The sequence below is a fragment of the Mercenaria mercenaria genome, chromosome 8 (assembly GCF_021730395.1).
Source record: "Mercenaria mercenaria strain notata chromosome 8, MADL_Memer_1, whole genome shotgun sequence".
Taxonomy (NCBI): Eukaryota; Metazoa; Mollusca; class Bivalvia; order Venerida; family Veneridae; genus Mercenaria; species Mercenaria mercenaria.
Genome location: NC_069368.1, coordinates 9,728,887 through 9,746,831, shown reverse-complemented (window position 1 = coordinate 9,746,831; position 17,945 = coordinate 9,728,887). Strand labels below are relative to the sequence as shown.

General features: G+C 33.4%; 2 protein-coding genes across 5 annotated transcripts in view; both read right to left on the bottom strand.

Moving 5' to 3' along the window:
* The window catches only part of LOC123523080 (opioid-binding protein/cell adhesion molecule homolog), a 35,085-nt gene extending 32,787 nt beyond the window's left edge, over positions 1-2,298 (bottom strand). For all 4 annotated transcript variants that reach the window (XM_053549349.1, XM_053549348.1, XM_053549347.1 and 1 more), the window contains exon 1: positions 549-2,298. In XM_053549349.1, the coding sequence (XP_053405324.1) occupies positions 549-576 (28 nt within the window). In that variant the 5' untranslated portion in view covers positions 577-2,298. The remainder of the gene's footprint in view (positions 1-548) is intronic.
* A 2,102-nt stretch (positions 2,299-4,400) lies between these two features.
* LOC123523082 (zinc finger protein 845-like) overlaps positions 4,401-17,945 on the bottom strand; it is a 54,308-nt gene continuing 40,763 nt past the window's right edge. The window contains exons 4-5 of the transcript XR_008371972.1: positions 6,258-6,364; positions 4,401-5,461 (exon numbers count right to left, since the gene is read on the bottom strand). The gene's annotated coding sequence lies outside the window, so the exon portion shown is untranslated. The remainder of the gene's footprint in view (positions 5,462-6,257; positions 6,365-17,945) is intronic.

Below are 17,945 nucleotides of genomic sequence, written 5' to 3'. Positions count from 1 at the left end.
ATCAGTGATATTGTATGATATTGTGCTTCCGTGCGTGTGTGTGCTTGGTGTCTTTTTCAACAACTTTTCAGTCACATAAATGACTACTTGTAGCAGTTAGCACAATGGCTTATTTCATAGTGCTACCTCACTGGGTTATAACACCGTAGACACCGACAAGTCACATTATACTGACACCGGGCTGAGCAGTCCTAGCACTACCCTCTTATTGCTGAGCGCCAAGCGAGGAAGCTACTTGTACCTTTTCCACGTCTTTGATATGACGCGGCCACGGCGCTCTACCACTAGGCTACCGAGGTGGTTCTCTGTGGTATTTTGAAAACCCCTTCTAAGATGTATATAATTTAAACATTATTTTAACGCTTGTATCAAGAAAAGTTAAATAATGTTTCTACACTACGGGCACGTAACATATATTTTATCACCAGCTCTTTAAGCATATCTTACAGTTCTTACAGTTTCATAGTTCTTTGGTTTGTTAATATCCATATCAGATTAAAGGCAGCATTAACTGTATAGTAAATTTCTGTTTGAGTTCAATTATTTACCTAGAACAGTTAACACAATGATTTTCATCTTGATAGGGTTCGTGTTGATCTGGCAAGTATATTGTCCACTATCACTAAGAACCGTTCAATTGATGTGTAAGTTCCAGTCTGTCTTGTTAGGCCTGCTTATACTAATCCTTGGATCATCAATGACACGCTGGTCACTTATGGTTAATATCGTAGACCACTGATCTGTCCATACGACCTGAATGTGACAATTACATTTATTGGAATACATTAGTTGCACTACATAACATGGTCCTCCTCCATATCATAACTCCTATTTTCGAATAACGAATATAAGTAAATTAAACAGATTAATGTGACTGTGTTAAACCTTTTGATAAATGCATCAGTCATCATTATTTTGTCAGACTATCAAAATAAGACTGGCACAGAAAAATGCAAGAAGTACATTTAACATTAATCATTTACAGCGATTTCAATGCCAATGTCGAACTTCGCGCTTTTACTTCTTCGAGAAGAAGAAAAAGATTAAAACAAGATACTAACATTAAACAAAAAGTACCGCTATAACAACACGGGATGAAGCTTATAGTAACACGATGTCAAGCTGTGTCTTTAGAAAAAAAAAAACAATTGACAGTGGACATTATCCAAAATAAATTTGTTTTTTTTTGTTTTTTTTTTTTGTTTTGGGTTTAACGCCGTTTTTCAACAGTATTTCAGTCATGTAACGGCGGGTCCAAAATAAAAGCAACTGGACTATAACTTATTTAACATCTTCTATGCTGCTTAAAAGTAGCTATATCTGTATTAGCCAGTAAAATGTCATGAATTAAGAGCAATGTTTGTGTCTGTATTCAATCAATTTTGCTTGTTGCACGAAACATAACTTGAACTACTGGAAATATTTTTGTTAAACTTTAAATAAATGCAATTCTCAATGCCACGAAGTTACGAGTGGAAGAAACATATTTATATCTGTCTTGAATATTTATTGATTTATCTCCTCTCTTTGTTTTAATGTTACTTGCAGAATGATAAATTACAATAACATGACGTCAGGAGCACAAGATATAGAACAGGAATTATTACTGATCTATCTCCCCACTCGTTCTTAATAAATTTTACCTGCAGATGAATTGTCACAGAATGATAAATTACAATAGCTTGTCGCCAGGAGAACAAAATATATAACTGTTCTTAATAAATGTTACTTGCAGATGAAATGTCACATACTGATAAATGTACAAGACGAGCACACGATATATATAAAATTATATGGAATAGGTATTGAGTTATCTCTCATATTTATTTAACACTTTGTCCAATTTGTTAAAAGGGATTCACTTAAGCTTGTACTTTTTATATTGATCGACGACAGATAGAGAAAGTGTAGCTCACAAAAACTTTAATTCACTCTGAAATAAGGAGTAATGAGTTGTCTCCCGTCGTTGTACTTTATTCATATAACAATATTTCAAAACGTACTGAATTTTAGGAATTTATGGTGATTCATTGCAAACAGTTGAAGTTAAAGGTGCAAGAACCATGTCTAGATTGTATAACTCATCTGCCTTTTTGTACTTAAGTTCTCTCCAAGAACTCCAGAACTTCAATGAAACTTGGAGTATTAAATGTCGACACTAAAATGAAGAACAGAGCGCAAAAAAATTGTAACTTTATTACGAGTATTTACGTATTAATTAAAAGAAAGAGAAAAAAAGAAAATGGAAGCAGATGATAATGCTACCTCTAAGGTTGCATTCTACGGTGCCCCTAAAGTGACATGTTACGCACTTTTTTTCCACTTAGGTAATGTGAGACTTTTTTAATTTCGTTTAAACGAAATCATTTCGTTTTAACGAATTAGTTATTTCGTTTAAACGAAATGTTATTTTATAACTATTTCGTTTAAGCGAAATAACTAATATGTTTAAACGAAATAACTAATTCGTTTAAACGAAATAACTAATTCGTTTAAACGAAATAACTAATTCGAATTAGTTATTTCGTTTAAACGAAATGATTTCGTTTAAACGAAATAGTTATTTCGTTAAAACGAAATGATTTCGTTTAAACGAAATAGTTATTTCGTTTAAACGAAAGGATTTCGTTTAAACGAAATAAAAAAGTCTCACATTACCTAAGTTGAAAAAAAGTGCGTAACATGTCACTTTAGGGGCACCGTAGCATTCTCATTAATGTTTCCTTTTCAACTGCGAACTTCGTTGTCTGCTGACAGCACCTTTTAATGAAATATATAACGTACTCAAATTCAACTTTCTTATTAATGTGAAATTGGAGAGGCCCATTAAATGGTTGCTCGAGTTGCTAAAAATTACCTTGTCTCTTTTACATGCTAAGTAAACAGATTCTTCTATATTTAGTATAGTTTCAAAAACAAATGTCTTCTTACCTTATAGTCACCTTCCAATGAACACGGAAAAATGGCTAAGTCGCCTTCTACCACGGTAATATTTATCATTGACTCATCAACGCTAAATCAATTGACTGTCAAAATAAATTCAAGACACAAGTCTTTGCATATATAAGTATATTTTGCAGAGCTTTAAATGTTGCATAACTAATTTATTATACAGAATTACTTCCCAAGAGAGTAGTCTCTGTTTAACCGCGTGGTATAAGAGATATAGCAAATATTTGCTTGATTCTTCAAGCAGTGGAACTATGCCGATATGTCGGGGAACCGTGGCTCTGCCTTCGGAAACGAGCCGGACAAATATAAGTTCAGAATGACTGTAACCTTATATCGTATTTAGTCTTTTTTTACAAGTTATTTTTTCAACCCATAATGCTATTTCTCTTTATATGCGACTATACTGACTAAGCTGTTAAAGCGTAAGAAATAGAACCATAAATCGTTTTAAGTCGGAATACTCCTTGAAAATTAAAACGCAATATAATTCAAACTAATTTCTCGTGAAGCAATTTTGTTTATGAACGCTAATTTTCTAGATAATCTTTATAAATATTTATATAAATAAGTATTTGCATAATTCACACACATTTACGCGTTAATTTGTTGTGTTAAGGTCAGCATGAAAGATGGTGAAGAGTATTTGGAAGAATGTTTCGATTGCATTTGAACAGTGGACCGACATAACGTATTTAATTGGCATTTTGTCTTTGTGTTCTTGTCAGCTGTGTGTTATTATCACAATCTGATTTGAAAATATCGTTGTTTGGAAATAATCTGTTTTGTGTGTTTCCAAGTTATTGAAAGTATATTTGAATAATCGGAATACAAGCTGTAAGGAATAGACAAAAAGCAATATTTGCTACATTTTATTACAGGTCCTGCGATTCTGATTGGGTTTGATGCAGGTGAAGTTGGCTGCTTCGGACTGAGCATCACACTGTACTATGTGCTATCTATTAATTTTGAAGTCGATAAATAAAAGCTTCCATGCGTTATTATTTTAATTCATAAGATTTTAATGAAAGTGATATTTAGAACAGTGATAAATGACTATTACACGGTATTTGGTAATGTTCATATTTTAGTATGTGTGTCAACACCTGCCGTTTAAAGAAATTGTTACATGCAAAGCTGAAATATACGCTGCAGAATAAAGATGTAGCGATAGTATGAATGGCAGGACACAATTTGATCTCTTCACCTGATAAAACGCTTTTACAGATACTATTCACGTATATAAGTTTAAGTGTTAAGCCAAATGTTAACTTTGCTACCTTGAATATTTGTGTTTAAGCACATAAGCGGAGTATAAACATTTCGGAAGAGCTACGTGTATATGGATGTAGTATTCATCTGAAAAATGCAAACTGAAATTAAACAGATAAATATATGCATGTTACTTGATTTTATACTAATAACAATAAGTATGATTACAAGAAAAACCACAAATTAAAACCGCTTTATAAATTTTCAGTCAACATAAATTATCAGCTAACAATTAGGACTATCGGCACACATAATAAAATGATACAAAGATAAATACCTACCAGTAATGGGAACCGCCAGCATGCAGATTGTTAAATATCTAATCACATATATATCCATTAGTTTTGTTCAATGTTTTACAGTGAAAGAACTTGTCCAGAAAAAATGGAAGCTTTCTCATCTACCAAGCATTGTGATGCCAATCATCTGTGAGTGTTGTATACATTAACATTTATTTAGAAATGTCAAATTGCGCATAGAAATTAATACTCCAATTTATTAATTACGCTTATCATAATGAAAGCAGACAGAAGCAAAGTTTAACATAAAACACAAAATGTATGTGTAACAGTGCTCTGGGAACTTGTTAACATATCAATCTGCTTCCATTTGTATCTTCAACAAAATGTTCATGTATAAACCTAACATAATATACCTTTAAACAGTCGTACTTTGATGTTTTCCAAACAAAGTTGTTGTCTTTATTGTTGTTCATATATCTTACTACATGTACACCACATCGTTATTCCCTTTATATAAGTTCAGATATAAACCATACTTTCAACAGTAAACAATACTATATCAATGTAATTATCTGTTTGCGTTTAATAAATAAAAGTGATGACAATAAAGTAACTGTGTGAATCAAAATAATGTTTTATAAATGTAAAAAAACAATACACTGAAAATCTAGAGTATATATTTAATACTACATCAGTCGAAAAGACATTCACCATAGTGTAATATTTTTAAGGTACATACACTTGTGTTAGCCAATCCGGCAGCACCGAATTTAAAGGTTACATTAGTTTTCTTCTAGAACTGTTAACATGACACTTTTGGATGTGACAGGGTAGGTGTTAATTAGACATTGATATTGTCCTTGGTCCGTGCAGTTGGTCTCACTGATGCGGAGGTTCCAGTCATTGGTAGTAGGTCTCTCTATACTTATTCTAGGATCATCTACGATGCGACGTTCATCTAGTGTAAGAAGGGAAGACCACTGATCCACCCAGACAACCTAATTGTACGAATATAATAAAGGTTAGAGACATCATTTAAGGTATGCTAGATTGAAAATGTGAACAATTAGTACATACGCTTTATTTTGAAATAAAAGTTAAGTTTTTGTGTATTAATATTACTTTCCATTAGGTTTTAAATAGTGCGCACTTACTGCATGTGAAATAGCTGAACTAAATATAATTGTGTCCTACCACTAAAAGACTAGAAAAAATAACAATTGCCTGTTACTGCATAATCTGAAATCATAAATGTTGCTCTGTCTACACTATCAATTTAAACATTTAGTTAAAACATTTCTTATGATTTTCTACATTGAAGTAAACGTCTAAAGTTAAATTATGATAATGAAATGTGGACATTGGGTATATTTAAGATTTGATGTAGGTGTTATCTAAATAGTTATCTAATTTTGTATGTCAATGCTTTTGTACTTAAATTGTATTTTAAAACGACTGTCAGCAGTGTATTATATAGGATACAGATTCCATAAAATTTTGGAAGGTTCGGCCTACACTCAGGGCGTTGAATTCTTCATGTGAGGAAGCTATCTAGCAGGTGTACGGAACGTCGATGGTTCTGCGCAGGTTCCCGCCCATGATGAAATATGAAATAATGCATGGAGGGGCACATGGGGTCAAAAGCTGAAAATCCCCCCTTGTCGCATCCCCACAAATAAAATGATTTTTCATAAAAGAGTGCTTCTTAACAATATTAACTACATAAGTTGTTCAATAATATATCGGTCTTGGATGTTTTGCAAAAATAAATAGATAAATAAATAAATAACGCACCCTATAATCACACAAATTTTCTATGGAACAAGGCAAGATGGCTGTTTCACCAATAGCCACGGTAACATTAGCAGCTGCAGCATCAATAGTTGGATCACATCCATCCTCTGTGGACAGAAATTACAGAGATAATGTTTCATCTGTACATTGCTATAAGGACGCAAAGGTTATTGAATGCTTTTTAAGGCAGATGATGCTATAGAGAAATAAGTTTAATAAATTATTATAAGTTAAAACGAGGATTCAATAGAAATGAAGGACAAATATAATAAAGAGGAAATATTATAATAAAGATGTTTATTTTCAGTGCGATCGATTCCCGACTGGGACTTATTTTTTCTTTCTTGATATGGCATTCTTGGATAGTTTAAACACAAAAGCTCATGTTTTAATGTTGATATGATATGACGCGACTTCCATTTTAGCGAAAACCTGGAGGTCAATGTATTTTTCATTAAATTAACAAAAATGGGTATTCGACAATACACTTCCGTTGGACAAATAGATGTGGTTAAAAGTTGCACCATCGAAGAGTATTGTTTATTTTAACAAGGGATATGAAACAAATAATCTACAATGAATATATTTGGTCTGGATTAAATTACTGTTGTACAGTTTGGTGTGGTTTGACTTATATAAAACGTTCAAAGTATGTTTTTTTCTTGTTTCAAACTAAAATGAGTGTTCGAATGTATATTACGTAAAAAGATGTTCTTTCTTTCTCTATTATAATTAGAAAATACATTTTGTCAATTTTTACGTTGAACTCTTTTGCATAAAGTTATTATTACTATCATTGGTATTATTATTATTATTATTATTATTATAACTATTATTATTATTAGGGAATAGATCCTACGGATTTTCGTCGCGCAAATCGGGATCGATCCCTCTACGGTAACCTGCGATATAATGAATGAGATATAAACCATAAATTAAAACAAGAGGATCAAGATGGCCCTAGGTCGCTTACCTGAGAAACACACCATAACAGTGTAAACATTTTTGACCTAGTGATTTTATGGAAACTAATATTCTGGCCAATTTTCATTAAGACTTGGCCAAAAATGTGGTCTCTTGAGTTTTAAGCAAGTATTTTCTTAGATATGACCTAGTGACCTAGTTTTTGACCCCAGATGACCCGTATTTAAACCCTAGATTTTATCAAGGCAGTCATTCTGACCAAATTTCATTAAGATCAATTGAAAAATACAGCCTCTAGTGCATACACAAGGTTTTTCTTTGATTTGACCTAGTGACCTAGTTTTTAATCCCAGATAATCCATATTCAAACCTGACCTAGATTTCATCAAGGCAATTATTCTGACAAAAATTTATGAAGATCAATTGAAAAATACAGCCTCTATTGTATACACAATGTTTTTCTTTGATTTGGCCTAGTGACCTAGTTATTGACCCATGATAACCCATATTCAAACTCGATTGCATACACAAGTTTTTGACCCCAGATGACCCATTTTCGAACTCGCCTAGATTTTATCAAGGTAATCATTCTGACAAAATTTCACGAAGATCAAACGAAAAATACAGCCTCTATCGCATACCAAAGGTTTTTCTTTGATTTGACCTAGTGACCTAGTTTTCGACCAAAGATGACCCAAATTCGAACTCGACCTAGATTTCATCAAGGCAATCATTCTGACCAAATTTTATGAAGATCTATTGAAAACTACAGCCTCTTTCGCATACACAAGCTAAATGTTGACTGACGACAGACGACAGACAGACATACAGACAGACGACGGACGCCGGACATCGAGCGATCACAAAAACTCACCTGAGCATTGAGCTAAAAATGTGTACTTTCGGCACGTGCACAGAGCGTCTGACTATGGATTTTTTGGAAGAATACGCTTTTCCCTTGTGCCAAAATAAGCATCCACATAACTTGTCCGAACCGCAACGTCTTGCACATCAGTACAAATATGGGCAGTGTTGTTTTTTATTCCAAAATCTACCTTTAAATTGATAGGGAATCGAATTCCTCTGCGGTAACATTCGATATACCGAATGAGATATTTACTATCGAAAAACGTGTCCTTCGGTCCGTGCCGCCATCATGAGACAGTTCTTTTCAAATGTTATGGGATGAGTTGAAGTCGGATCGAATCCCGATTGAGACAGTGCCTTACTTCATATTATTATTATTTTATTATCATTAGGGAATTGGGACCGATCCCTTTACGCTTACTCCGAATGAGATATATACCATCGAATAAAAAAAAGTACTTCCGGCACGTGCACAGAGCGTCTGATTTCGGATTTTTCTGAAGAATACGTTTTTTCCTTGTGCCTAATAAGCCTCCACATAATTTGTCCGTACCGCAACGTCTTGTACATCAGTACAAATATGAGCAGTGTTGTTTTTATTCCAAAATCTAACTGTAACTTGATAGGGAATCAATCCTGAGTGAAGCGACGAAAATTGGGACCGATCCCTCTACGGTAGCATACGATATGCCGAATGAGATATTTACTGTCGACTTGAAAAATGTGTACTTCGGTCTGTGCCGTCATTAGACAGTTCTTTTCAAATGTTATGGAATGAGTTGAAGTCGGATCGATTCCTGATTGAGGCAGTACCTTATTTCATATTATTATACAGAGAAAACCCCAAGTATCTACTTTAGAAAATTTACACGTATGTACAAGAAACAGTAATAGTTATATATACCTCTATTATACACATATAAGACATATATAAGACATATAAAGTTTACATGCATTATGTATAAAATTATTAAGTAATAAAAATAATATTGACTATATACCTGCAATGGAAAAGTTTAGAACGTATAGCAGTATAAGCGAAGTAAAAAATATATCCATTTTGATACGAGAATTCTATTGCGCAGTCAGAATAAAAGTTCTTAGGCATTTTACGCCCGGCGCAATTGTACGCTTATCTTAAACATAATAGGTCAAATAAATGTCAAAATATGCGTGACATTTACGCGGTCCTAATAACACTTTAGGTGTTTATATTGGAAAGGATACAGGCTAAAATAATGCAGTGTCAACATATTTGGATAAGCAAGGTTGTCTCTCTTAGTAAAGCTACATGTCCAATTTACCGAGGGTACTGAATGATTCAAGGCGATGCCGTTCACAAGTATCGCTTTTTATACTTAACCTGTCCATTTATATTTTCGTTATGCTACAAATTCCACCCAAATTTACATTATATATTGACTTTTCGCCAATATTTGGGTTAAAACGTATTGATTTCTATTAATTCTGTACAACATGACACTGACAAATGATGAAGCGAGTAAAAAAAGAATAAGAAGACTTTTGATTTTCTCCAATATTTCAAATGTTTTGGAAATGCTTTCTGTCTTTCGTACAATTGTTTTTGCGTTTTTCTTGTGTTTTTTGTTGTTGTTGTTATTTTTTATTACTTTTAAGAATACCTGCAAAATTCATACGTCTTTAAGTTTGTACATCATTGAACGAATTCTTAAGTTGTTTTTCTAGTAAAATTTGTTAACAAATCACTTTAATTAGTGATCATTTTAGAATCGTTTACAATATTTATTATTCTTTCTCTGTAAGGTACTAGTATACAGCAACACTGCTATAATTTGCGCTTTTTTACACAGTCAGAACTATATTTATTTCTTGAATAATAAGCTGTATATTTTATATTCTGTGTATATAGGCTGTATATTGTTCTTTGATTTTATGATTTTCTGCGAAATACTGAAATTCATCAATAAAATTCAATTGTTTCTAACAGTGAAAATGTCATTTTTGTTTTTCACTGGTATGTAACTACATTTGAATGCGAAAGAATATAAGTTAGATATAGCCTTACATTCCTTGCAAAACATTCTTCAGTAAAGATATAGATGTATATAAATACTTACAGGATCATAAAGATATACGTTCAATCGTAATAAAATCTAAAAGAAATCTGAAACGTCATAGAGAACTATCTGACTTCATGACATGATGCCGTGATGCTATCCACGTAACGTTTCGCGAGTAAAATGTATATAATTCCATAAACACCATTGAAAGTAAATAAAGTAAAGAAAGATTTGTTTGTTTCAGTGTAAGATCAAAATATATTTCACCCGTGAATACCAAACGCTACATTTTAAATAGTAAAAATATTGCATCTTACACTGAAACGAAAAAATATCCTCTATTTTCTGTGGTAGTGGGCAGGGATTGACATAGTGAGAGGAAAGACAGTAAAAATAATATAAACAACATAAAAAAAGAGAGGAATGTGATATTTTACCATGCCAAATAGTAACAATTTAATAACGATAATTTGCAGTGGGTTGTTGGATAAAATTACCATACTTATCTGGAAATTTATATCGGTTATTTAGTGTATTTTTATATTGAATTTGTTACGAGTTGAATAAAATACTCAGATGCGTGGCTGTGTTGAGCACGTTTTTAATAAAGTTTACTGAGTGTACAACTTATATTAAGACAACACGTAATGGAAGAGCTATAGGTCTCTAAGCATAAATGTTTGCTAAATACAGCATATTTTGCTCTTCAACTACCCAGAAACAAACTGAAAACTTGATATCTAAATGCAAGTGGTCGCTTAATAGATATGGTCTATCAAGGGTATTTAATAGATATGGTCTATTAAAGATATCTAAATGCAAGTGGTCTCTTAATCATGTTAATAATATGGTCTTTCAAAGATATCTAAATGCAAGTGGTCTGTTAAAAGAAATGGTGGATTAAAGATATCTAAATGCAAGTGGTTTCTTAATAGACATGGTCAATGAAAGATTTCTAAACACAGGTGGTTTCTTAATAGACATGTTAATTCAAAGATTTCTAAACGCAGGTGGTTTCTTAGATAATCAGAGCCAAGACTGATGAAGTCAGAATATATGAAAGAAATATTTTTTTCTAAAAAAAAAATTATCTAGTCGGTAGCCAGACTACTATAGAACATAAAATGTTTTAATAAACATGACTACGCATAGTGGACGGAGTCGCTTTTAATTTGTCGCGATTTGTGTCCTAACCATTATTTTATCAAAAATTATGCCAATGTCCACTTTCCGGCCGACGTGCACGGAATGTTTGGCACCTTTCCAAGTAAACTAAGCGAAAACTGCTGTCAGTGAGAAAAAATACAGTTATGTAGAGTGATGTGGTAAAATAACGCGTAATGTAGCTAAATGGAGCATAATGTATAAATAAATTTAATACTAGAGCAAAAATACTTGTAATGACATGTTTTGTTGCTTATAAAACACTATCTCTCATGAATTATGATAATTATTATCATTTTTATAAATGGTAAAACACATTATCTAGGTAGCATTCCAAGCTAAGTACTGATGTCCTGTGCAGTTATCTAAGCGTAATGCCGATCAGTAAGGCTAGTAGGCGTAATGTATGTATGGAATTTACACCAGTGCTAAAATACTTGCAGAGTGACATGTTGTATTGCATAAAAACATTTTCTTTCATAAATTGATGAGATATATTATGCATTATGTAGATAGCACTCATAGCGAAGTCCGGCGTATTGATGATGAAAGCCTAGTATGTATAGACGTAATATTAATTGGAAATACAGACATTGTTTTTGTTGTTTTTTAGCATAAATTTGTTTATTTTCGAACGCAATTCTTAAGACAATAATACCAAACCCGATGTATTTATACCTACTGGTTAAGTGCGTAGATTATACATTGAACTATGAGATCAGATATAATACATACCTATCTCTAGAATAAAGGAATGCTTGAAAGCTAAAGTAGATCTAGGCGATTACTATAAAACAAAAATAGTTGAATCACAATCACTGCCAGCACACAACTACAGAAACTTTCCACAAAGCGCACAGTCTGCAAATTGACAAACTGTATTGGAATGATAATTCAGAGAAGATACATTTCGATCATGATGAAAACAACATTAAAGAGAGAGTAATTACACAACAAACACTTTCAAAATGAACCTGATGAATAAATTTATTTATTTATTTATTTATTTATTTGGGTTTTACGGCGCACCAACACAGTATAGGTTATATGGCGCCAAACAGGACTACAAATTTTGGTTTAACATCTCATTTACATCGAAATAAAAACATGAGGTATGGAATCAAAATTTGCATACCTGCTGGAATCATAGAGTTACAGCAAAACCAAGTGTTAAGACTCTATTAGTCGCCTTTTACAATCATGCAAGGGTAAGGCAGTGGTTCCAATTCTTTTCATACATAGGTCGTCCCAGAACAACATGGGCTGATGAATATATCTTATTAGAAATGGAATAATGAGTAACAATTTTATGGAATACGAAATAATTAATTAACTTGCATATTAATCCTCATTTATTCCTTGGATTGGCAGTGTTAATATTTGATTCAGCCTTTTTCGTATTAAGGTGTGTTCGATATATTTCGCAACATTCAAGTATGAGCTTTTCATAGTCAGCAATCGAAGTGTTTTCATGATACCATGTATATATCGTTTCGTTTGTTTGGGAAAGTCAACAAGTGGATATTATCTACATAAAGTGATAACAGCCTAGTAAACATAGGGTATGATTTTAAACTTATTTTGTAAGTTGTGTAAGGATCCAAATCCAAATATTTAATACTTTTAAGCATTGACTAACTCACGTGCTAGGCATTCGGCGTTGCATTCATTTTTTTGCACGATCCGCAAGGAAACTGCATTTGATTTTCCTCACACAATATTTTATATTGTTCAAATATGAATAGTTTATATATTCAACAAAACAAAAAAACACAATGCACAATTTTAGGAAATATAATGCTACGTATATTTATTTAGAATAAAGAATATATAAATAAATAGACCCTAAAAGACATTTATATTGATAATATTAACTCCAAAGCAACCAACTAAACACTTTTTAAAATCTGAGTATTTTCTTTGACCATGTTGATCAGCGACATGAGGTCGTAATTGAAATTGTAATTGAAACTGGTCCTTTTTTAATTCTATTGTTGTTTTAAGCAGACGCCAGTTGTTTTTACGATTAAAGACGACACATGTGACATTACCCGGGTAGTTGACTAAGGAAGACACGTTTAATTTACACGGTATTATCATGTTACTGTTCCCTCTCTTAATTAATAAACAATAATGGATTGCGATCTTATTTTGACTTGATCAAATATTATAACGATTTTGTTAATAAAAGTTGGAAATTTAAAAATATAAAGTTAGAAATGACATTTGACTCAATACTTACAATAGAGGTGTTCGAAACAGTGTTTACCAGCAGAATGTTGTTTTACGAGCGGCTCTATTTTACAAAAATGGATTTGTTAAACAAACATTTGCTAATGGATACATTTACAAGGCGCTCGTTGCAAACAATACAATTCATTTTTTCCATTTGATTTCATTTTCAGTTTGACATTGGTTATAAAAGATCATACCAGATAAAGCAATATTCATTGATGTAAGGCTACACAAAACAAATGTGGCTATGATAAAAATTATAAAATACTCGTAAAATAATGTTTATAAACGAGACCATGATTTGTACGCAGAGTAATACAAACTGCATTAAATGCTGAAAAAGGAATATTAAAACAATATGTGACTAAGGTAGATCTTATAAAATGTAAATACGCGAAAAAATCACCTACGTTAAGCATCAGTTGTGTGAGGCTGCCGTTTCTGTTGAAAAAGCTGAATTGATATGATATCGTATTATTTTCTACATGTGAAACGTTCATCGTAAACATTAACTGTGTAAGTATTATTTACCAATATGAATCACTGGTCAACAAACCAGTTTTCGAAAGCTAGATTAAGTTTATGGTGAAAACATATAAACAAAATTTAAATATTTAAAGTGGATTATCATTTCAAATATGACGACATTCTATCACTGTAGAAAGACAGGAATGAAAACAACTTTCCTTACTCGCGTATGTATGTTCCACGCGATACTAGTTTTGGTAGTAAGTGGGCAAACGTACCGTGAGACGGGAAGTCTTTTACAAGACTTAAAGGCTGATTACTTTAAAGAAGTCCTGCCTCTTCAAAACCAGTCAGAAGTTCTGAAAGTTGACATATGTGTAACAGTGCACGCCATTTCAGAAATAGATCTTGTCAGAGGGTATATATCACTTCATTTCTCTACCGTTTGTACATGGCTGGATGAAAATCTTACCTGGAAGCCGTCTAAATATGGCGGGATAAAATACATTTTTATAGATCAGAATATTGTATGGATCCCGAAAATATTTCTTTCTACGGGAATGGAATACACAGTATTAGGTAGTTCTGAAAGCCGAGTGAAATATGATAACAATGACCTAGCTTACTGGAGACCCGTTAATATTGCTAGAAACATATGTATATTTTTCGTCAGATATTGGCCGTTTGATAAACAAGTATGTTACATAGGATTTGTTCCCTTAGATTACTCGAATGATGACCTGGAATTAAATACATGGGCGTTTGGAATTGATACATCCCAAATTGTAATGGGCGAATGGATTATTGAAGCATCTTTTGGACAGAAGTTTGAAACGCAAAACGTCAGTGCAGTTGCTTATACGGTATGGTTAAAACGACAACCGACATTTTATATTCTAACTATAATTCTGCCTATCACGTTTGTCAGTCTACTCGCTCCATTCGTCTTTCTTCTGCCAAGTGAATCTGGTGAAAGAATTGGGTTTTCTATCACGATAATGTTGTCCATCACAGTTTTCCTGACAGTTTTATCTGAAGAAATACCCAGATCAGCCAACCCAATATCACTGTTATGTGTCTATGTGATGTCTCTGGCATTTTCCAGCAGTATCATAACGGTCATAGTTATATTGAATCTTCGCCTGTACCATAGCAATAGCGTTGTCAAGATGAACAGGTTTCACGAAATACTATACAGGTGTGCCCGAGTAGAGGATAGTAAAAAAGAAGCGGAAACGTCGGCGAATCATGATGGAAATTCAACTGTATCAGAAGATTTGGATGTAACAGGGAAAGCAGGTAACGATATTCAAAATGGACAAAACATGAAAGGTACGCCGGCAAAGATCAGAGTAAAAGCTATCAGTTCTCCAAAGGTCAGCCAAGCCTTGGATAAATTGTTCTTTTTGATTTCCATTTCGGTAATACTTATTCCGTCTGTTGTATTTCTGGTATATTTACCAGTTGCATCGGACTATATACAGACATGATATTTGAGATACACGAGATACTCGTGCATAATGAAATGTTTGAACACGTTTGATAGATCACCCGACTTTTTTTATATTTTAACAAATTAACTTAAATTTACTTTTACAGCAGGTTACGTTAACTAGAATAAAAATGCAACAGAAGCGATAGTAACAGTCTCTTTTTCATATTATATATGTTACATTCAATTGGTATTTTACAACATTTCTTTGTACGATATTGATTTTAGAAAGTCTATTAGTATACCATTGTTAAAATGTTAAAATGTGTAAAACATTCAATTTGTCAATGTATTTGTTTGTTTGACTCGGGTTATGGCCGTTAAGAAGTAATTAACATAATCCGTTTTTTCTTTGTTTTGTTTCGTATTAATGTTGTTTCATTTCGTACATATTCATATGTATCGCATCCATATTTCTTCGTTTTGTTTATTGTTAAAAATGTCATATAAACATATTCGACTTTTTATAGAAAAATTTAAAGGTAACATATTCAATAGGCAACACAGGCTCCTTAAAGTCTCCCTGTACCGCAAACCACAGTAGCGCAAACTTGCACGTATAGAAGACAAAAACAGGCACGCACGTACGCACACACGCCAGCAGAGAGAGAGAGAGAGAGAGAGAGAGAGAGAGAGAGAGAGAGAGCAGACAAGCAGGAAAAACAACATAGTGTGGTGCCGCCCAGGGACGACCGGCGGCTAAACATATGGCGGGCACATAAACATATCCACAGCAATTGTAGAGAGGGCGTAAATACGAAGGGGCGAGGGGCGGGGGCGAGGGAGAGGTGGCGGCGCGGTTAGTGAAAATAAACAAGAAGGATCTGATCTGTATATATATAAACTATTCACAGACCCACTGCTGGAGATAGTGTTGACTGATGATCACCTTAAGGGTTTAGTATGGGACTACCTTCTTATTGTCAAGCGTTATTAGATGTCAATATCTTACGAAGAAACGAAGCTTTCTGGAATGACAACTACTACGGAAACATCGGGATCAACGATATCATAGGCTTTCTGGGCACAATGCAGTCGAAACGTTTTCAAAAGGAACTGCAGATAAGGAGAAGTGGAGGAGAGTGTCGTTTTTAGACATTTAGAAAATTACTGGAAATCAAATAATCGCTACGTACACGTTGGTAGAACAGGGCGGTCAACTCATGTGACTTTTCAGTATCCGTCAAGTAATAAGAATATTATAAACCAAAATGTTACATGAATCGAGCGATTTTCCCAGTGTGTACTATACCGTGAGAAGATGTGGGTTAACCACTCTGTAGGAACAATGCTAAGACCAATTGGCATAGTACTTTCACTCAGCTCTGGGAACATTACGACGGCGAAAATGGCAAATTTAAATCAGATGTTAGAATTGTCACGAAGGAATCAATTGAAATACACACAACACAATCTGATTTGAATGCGGGAATAAGGCATTTCACACTTTTCCAGCAACGCTGTCGTGTTGCCTTAAATGTATGCAGCTAGCTAGGACAGTACCGAAATGCCTGTTGTGGTCAAAATGTTCGTAAAAATGATCACTATCACAAAGTGTTTCGATGGTTTACAGAAAGAGAAGTCAGTAAAGTTAGGAAATGAACGGGAGAGAATTCAACGAATTGGTATCCCCCCAATAGGTCTGTGGTGAGAATTTCAATGAAATATATCCGGCAAAAAGTTAAGGCTGCCACAAAGATGCAAATATTTCATTACACTTGAAACAAATGTCCTAAAGAGAACACAATCAAGTGAGAAATCTGGAATGTGGATGGTGGTGGTGGTGGTGGGGGGGGGGGGGGGGGGGGGGGGGGGGGCAGACATCAATGAGAAAGAAAACGTAGAAATGGAAACGAAAACAGGGAAAGAAATGAGACAAAGATGTAGTAAAAGAGGTACAGGGTATTTTGAATGGTAATTCATTTTTTTTCCTTTCTATTGGAATATATAAACCAGAAAAAAAATCGATATCGCTCAGCCAGACGTTTTCAAGGGGGATAATTTTACCGATAAGACGGCGAACCTTTCTGTTGATCATGGGTTTATTTATGGGGGATTTTGACTCAACACGAAATTATTTCAGAATTAGCAGAGGACGTTAAATCATTTTGACCTTCTATGACTGAAAGGATACCTTTGGTTCATTTAAATATGCTGCTTAGTTGAAATATTTGCAATGCATATCCAAATATTTTCTGTTTGTATATCCTGTTTAATTCAGAATTTTCCATGCGCAAATTTTATTATTACCTCTAAGCCGTTTGTCTTTTTTAAAGACTTTTCTTGTTTTCTGTTAGTTTGATCAGGTCAAAATTAGTTTTCTTTTTTTTTTCAAATGAAATTATTTCGTTTAGTATTTTTTTTCGCAGCGTCGTAGTTTATGTTTTCTGTACGTTTATGGTATGTATGTCCCGTATTGTCCTCCGTAGTCGTATTATTTTCATTAGTCCGTAATCGTCATCCGTAGTCTAGTTGTCGTATTTAGTCATGTTTGGG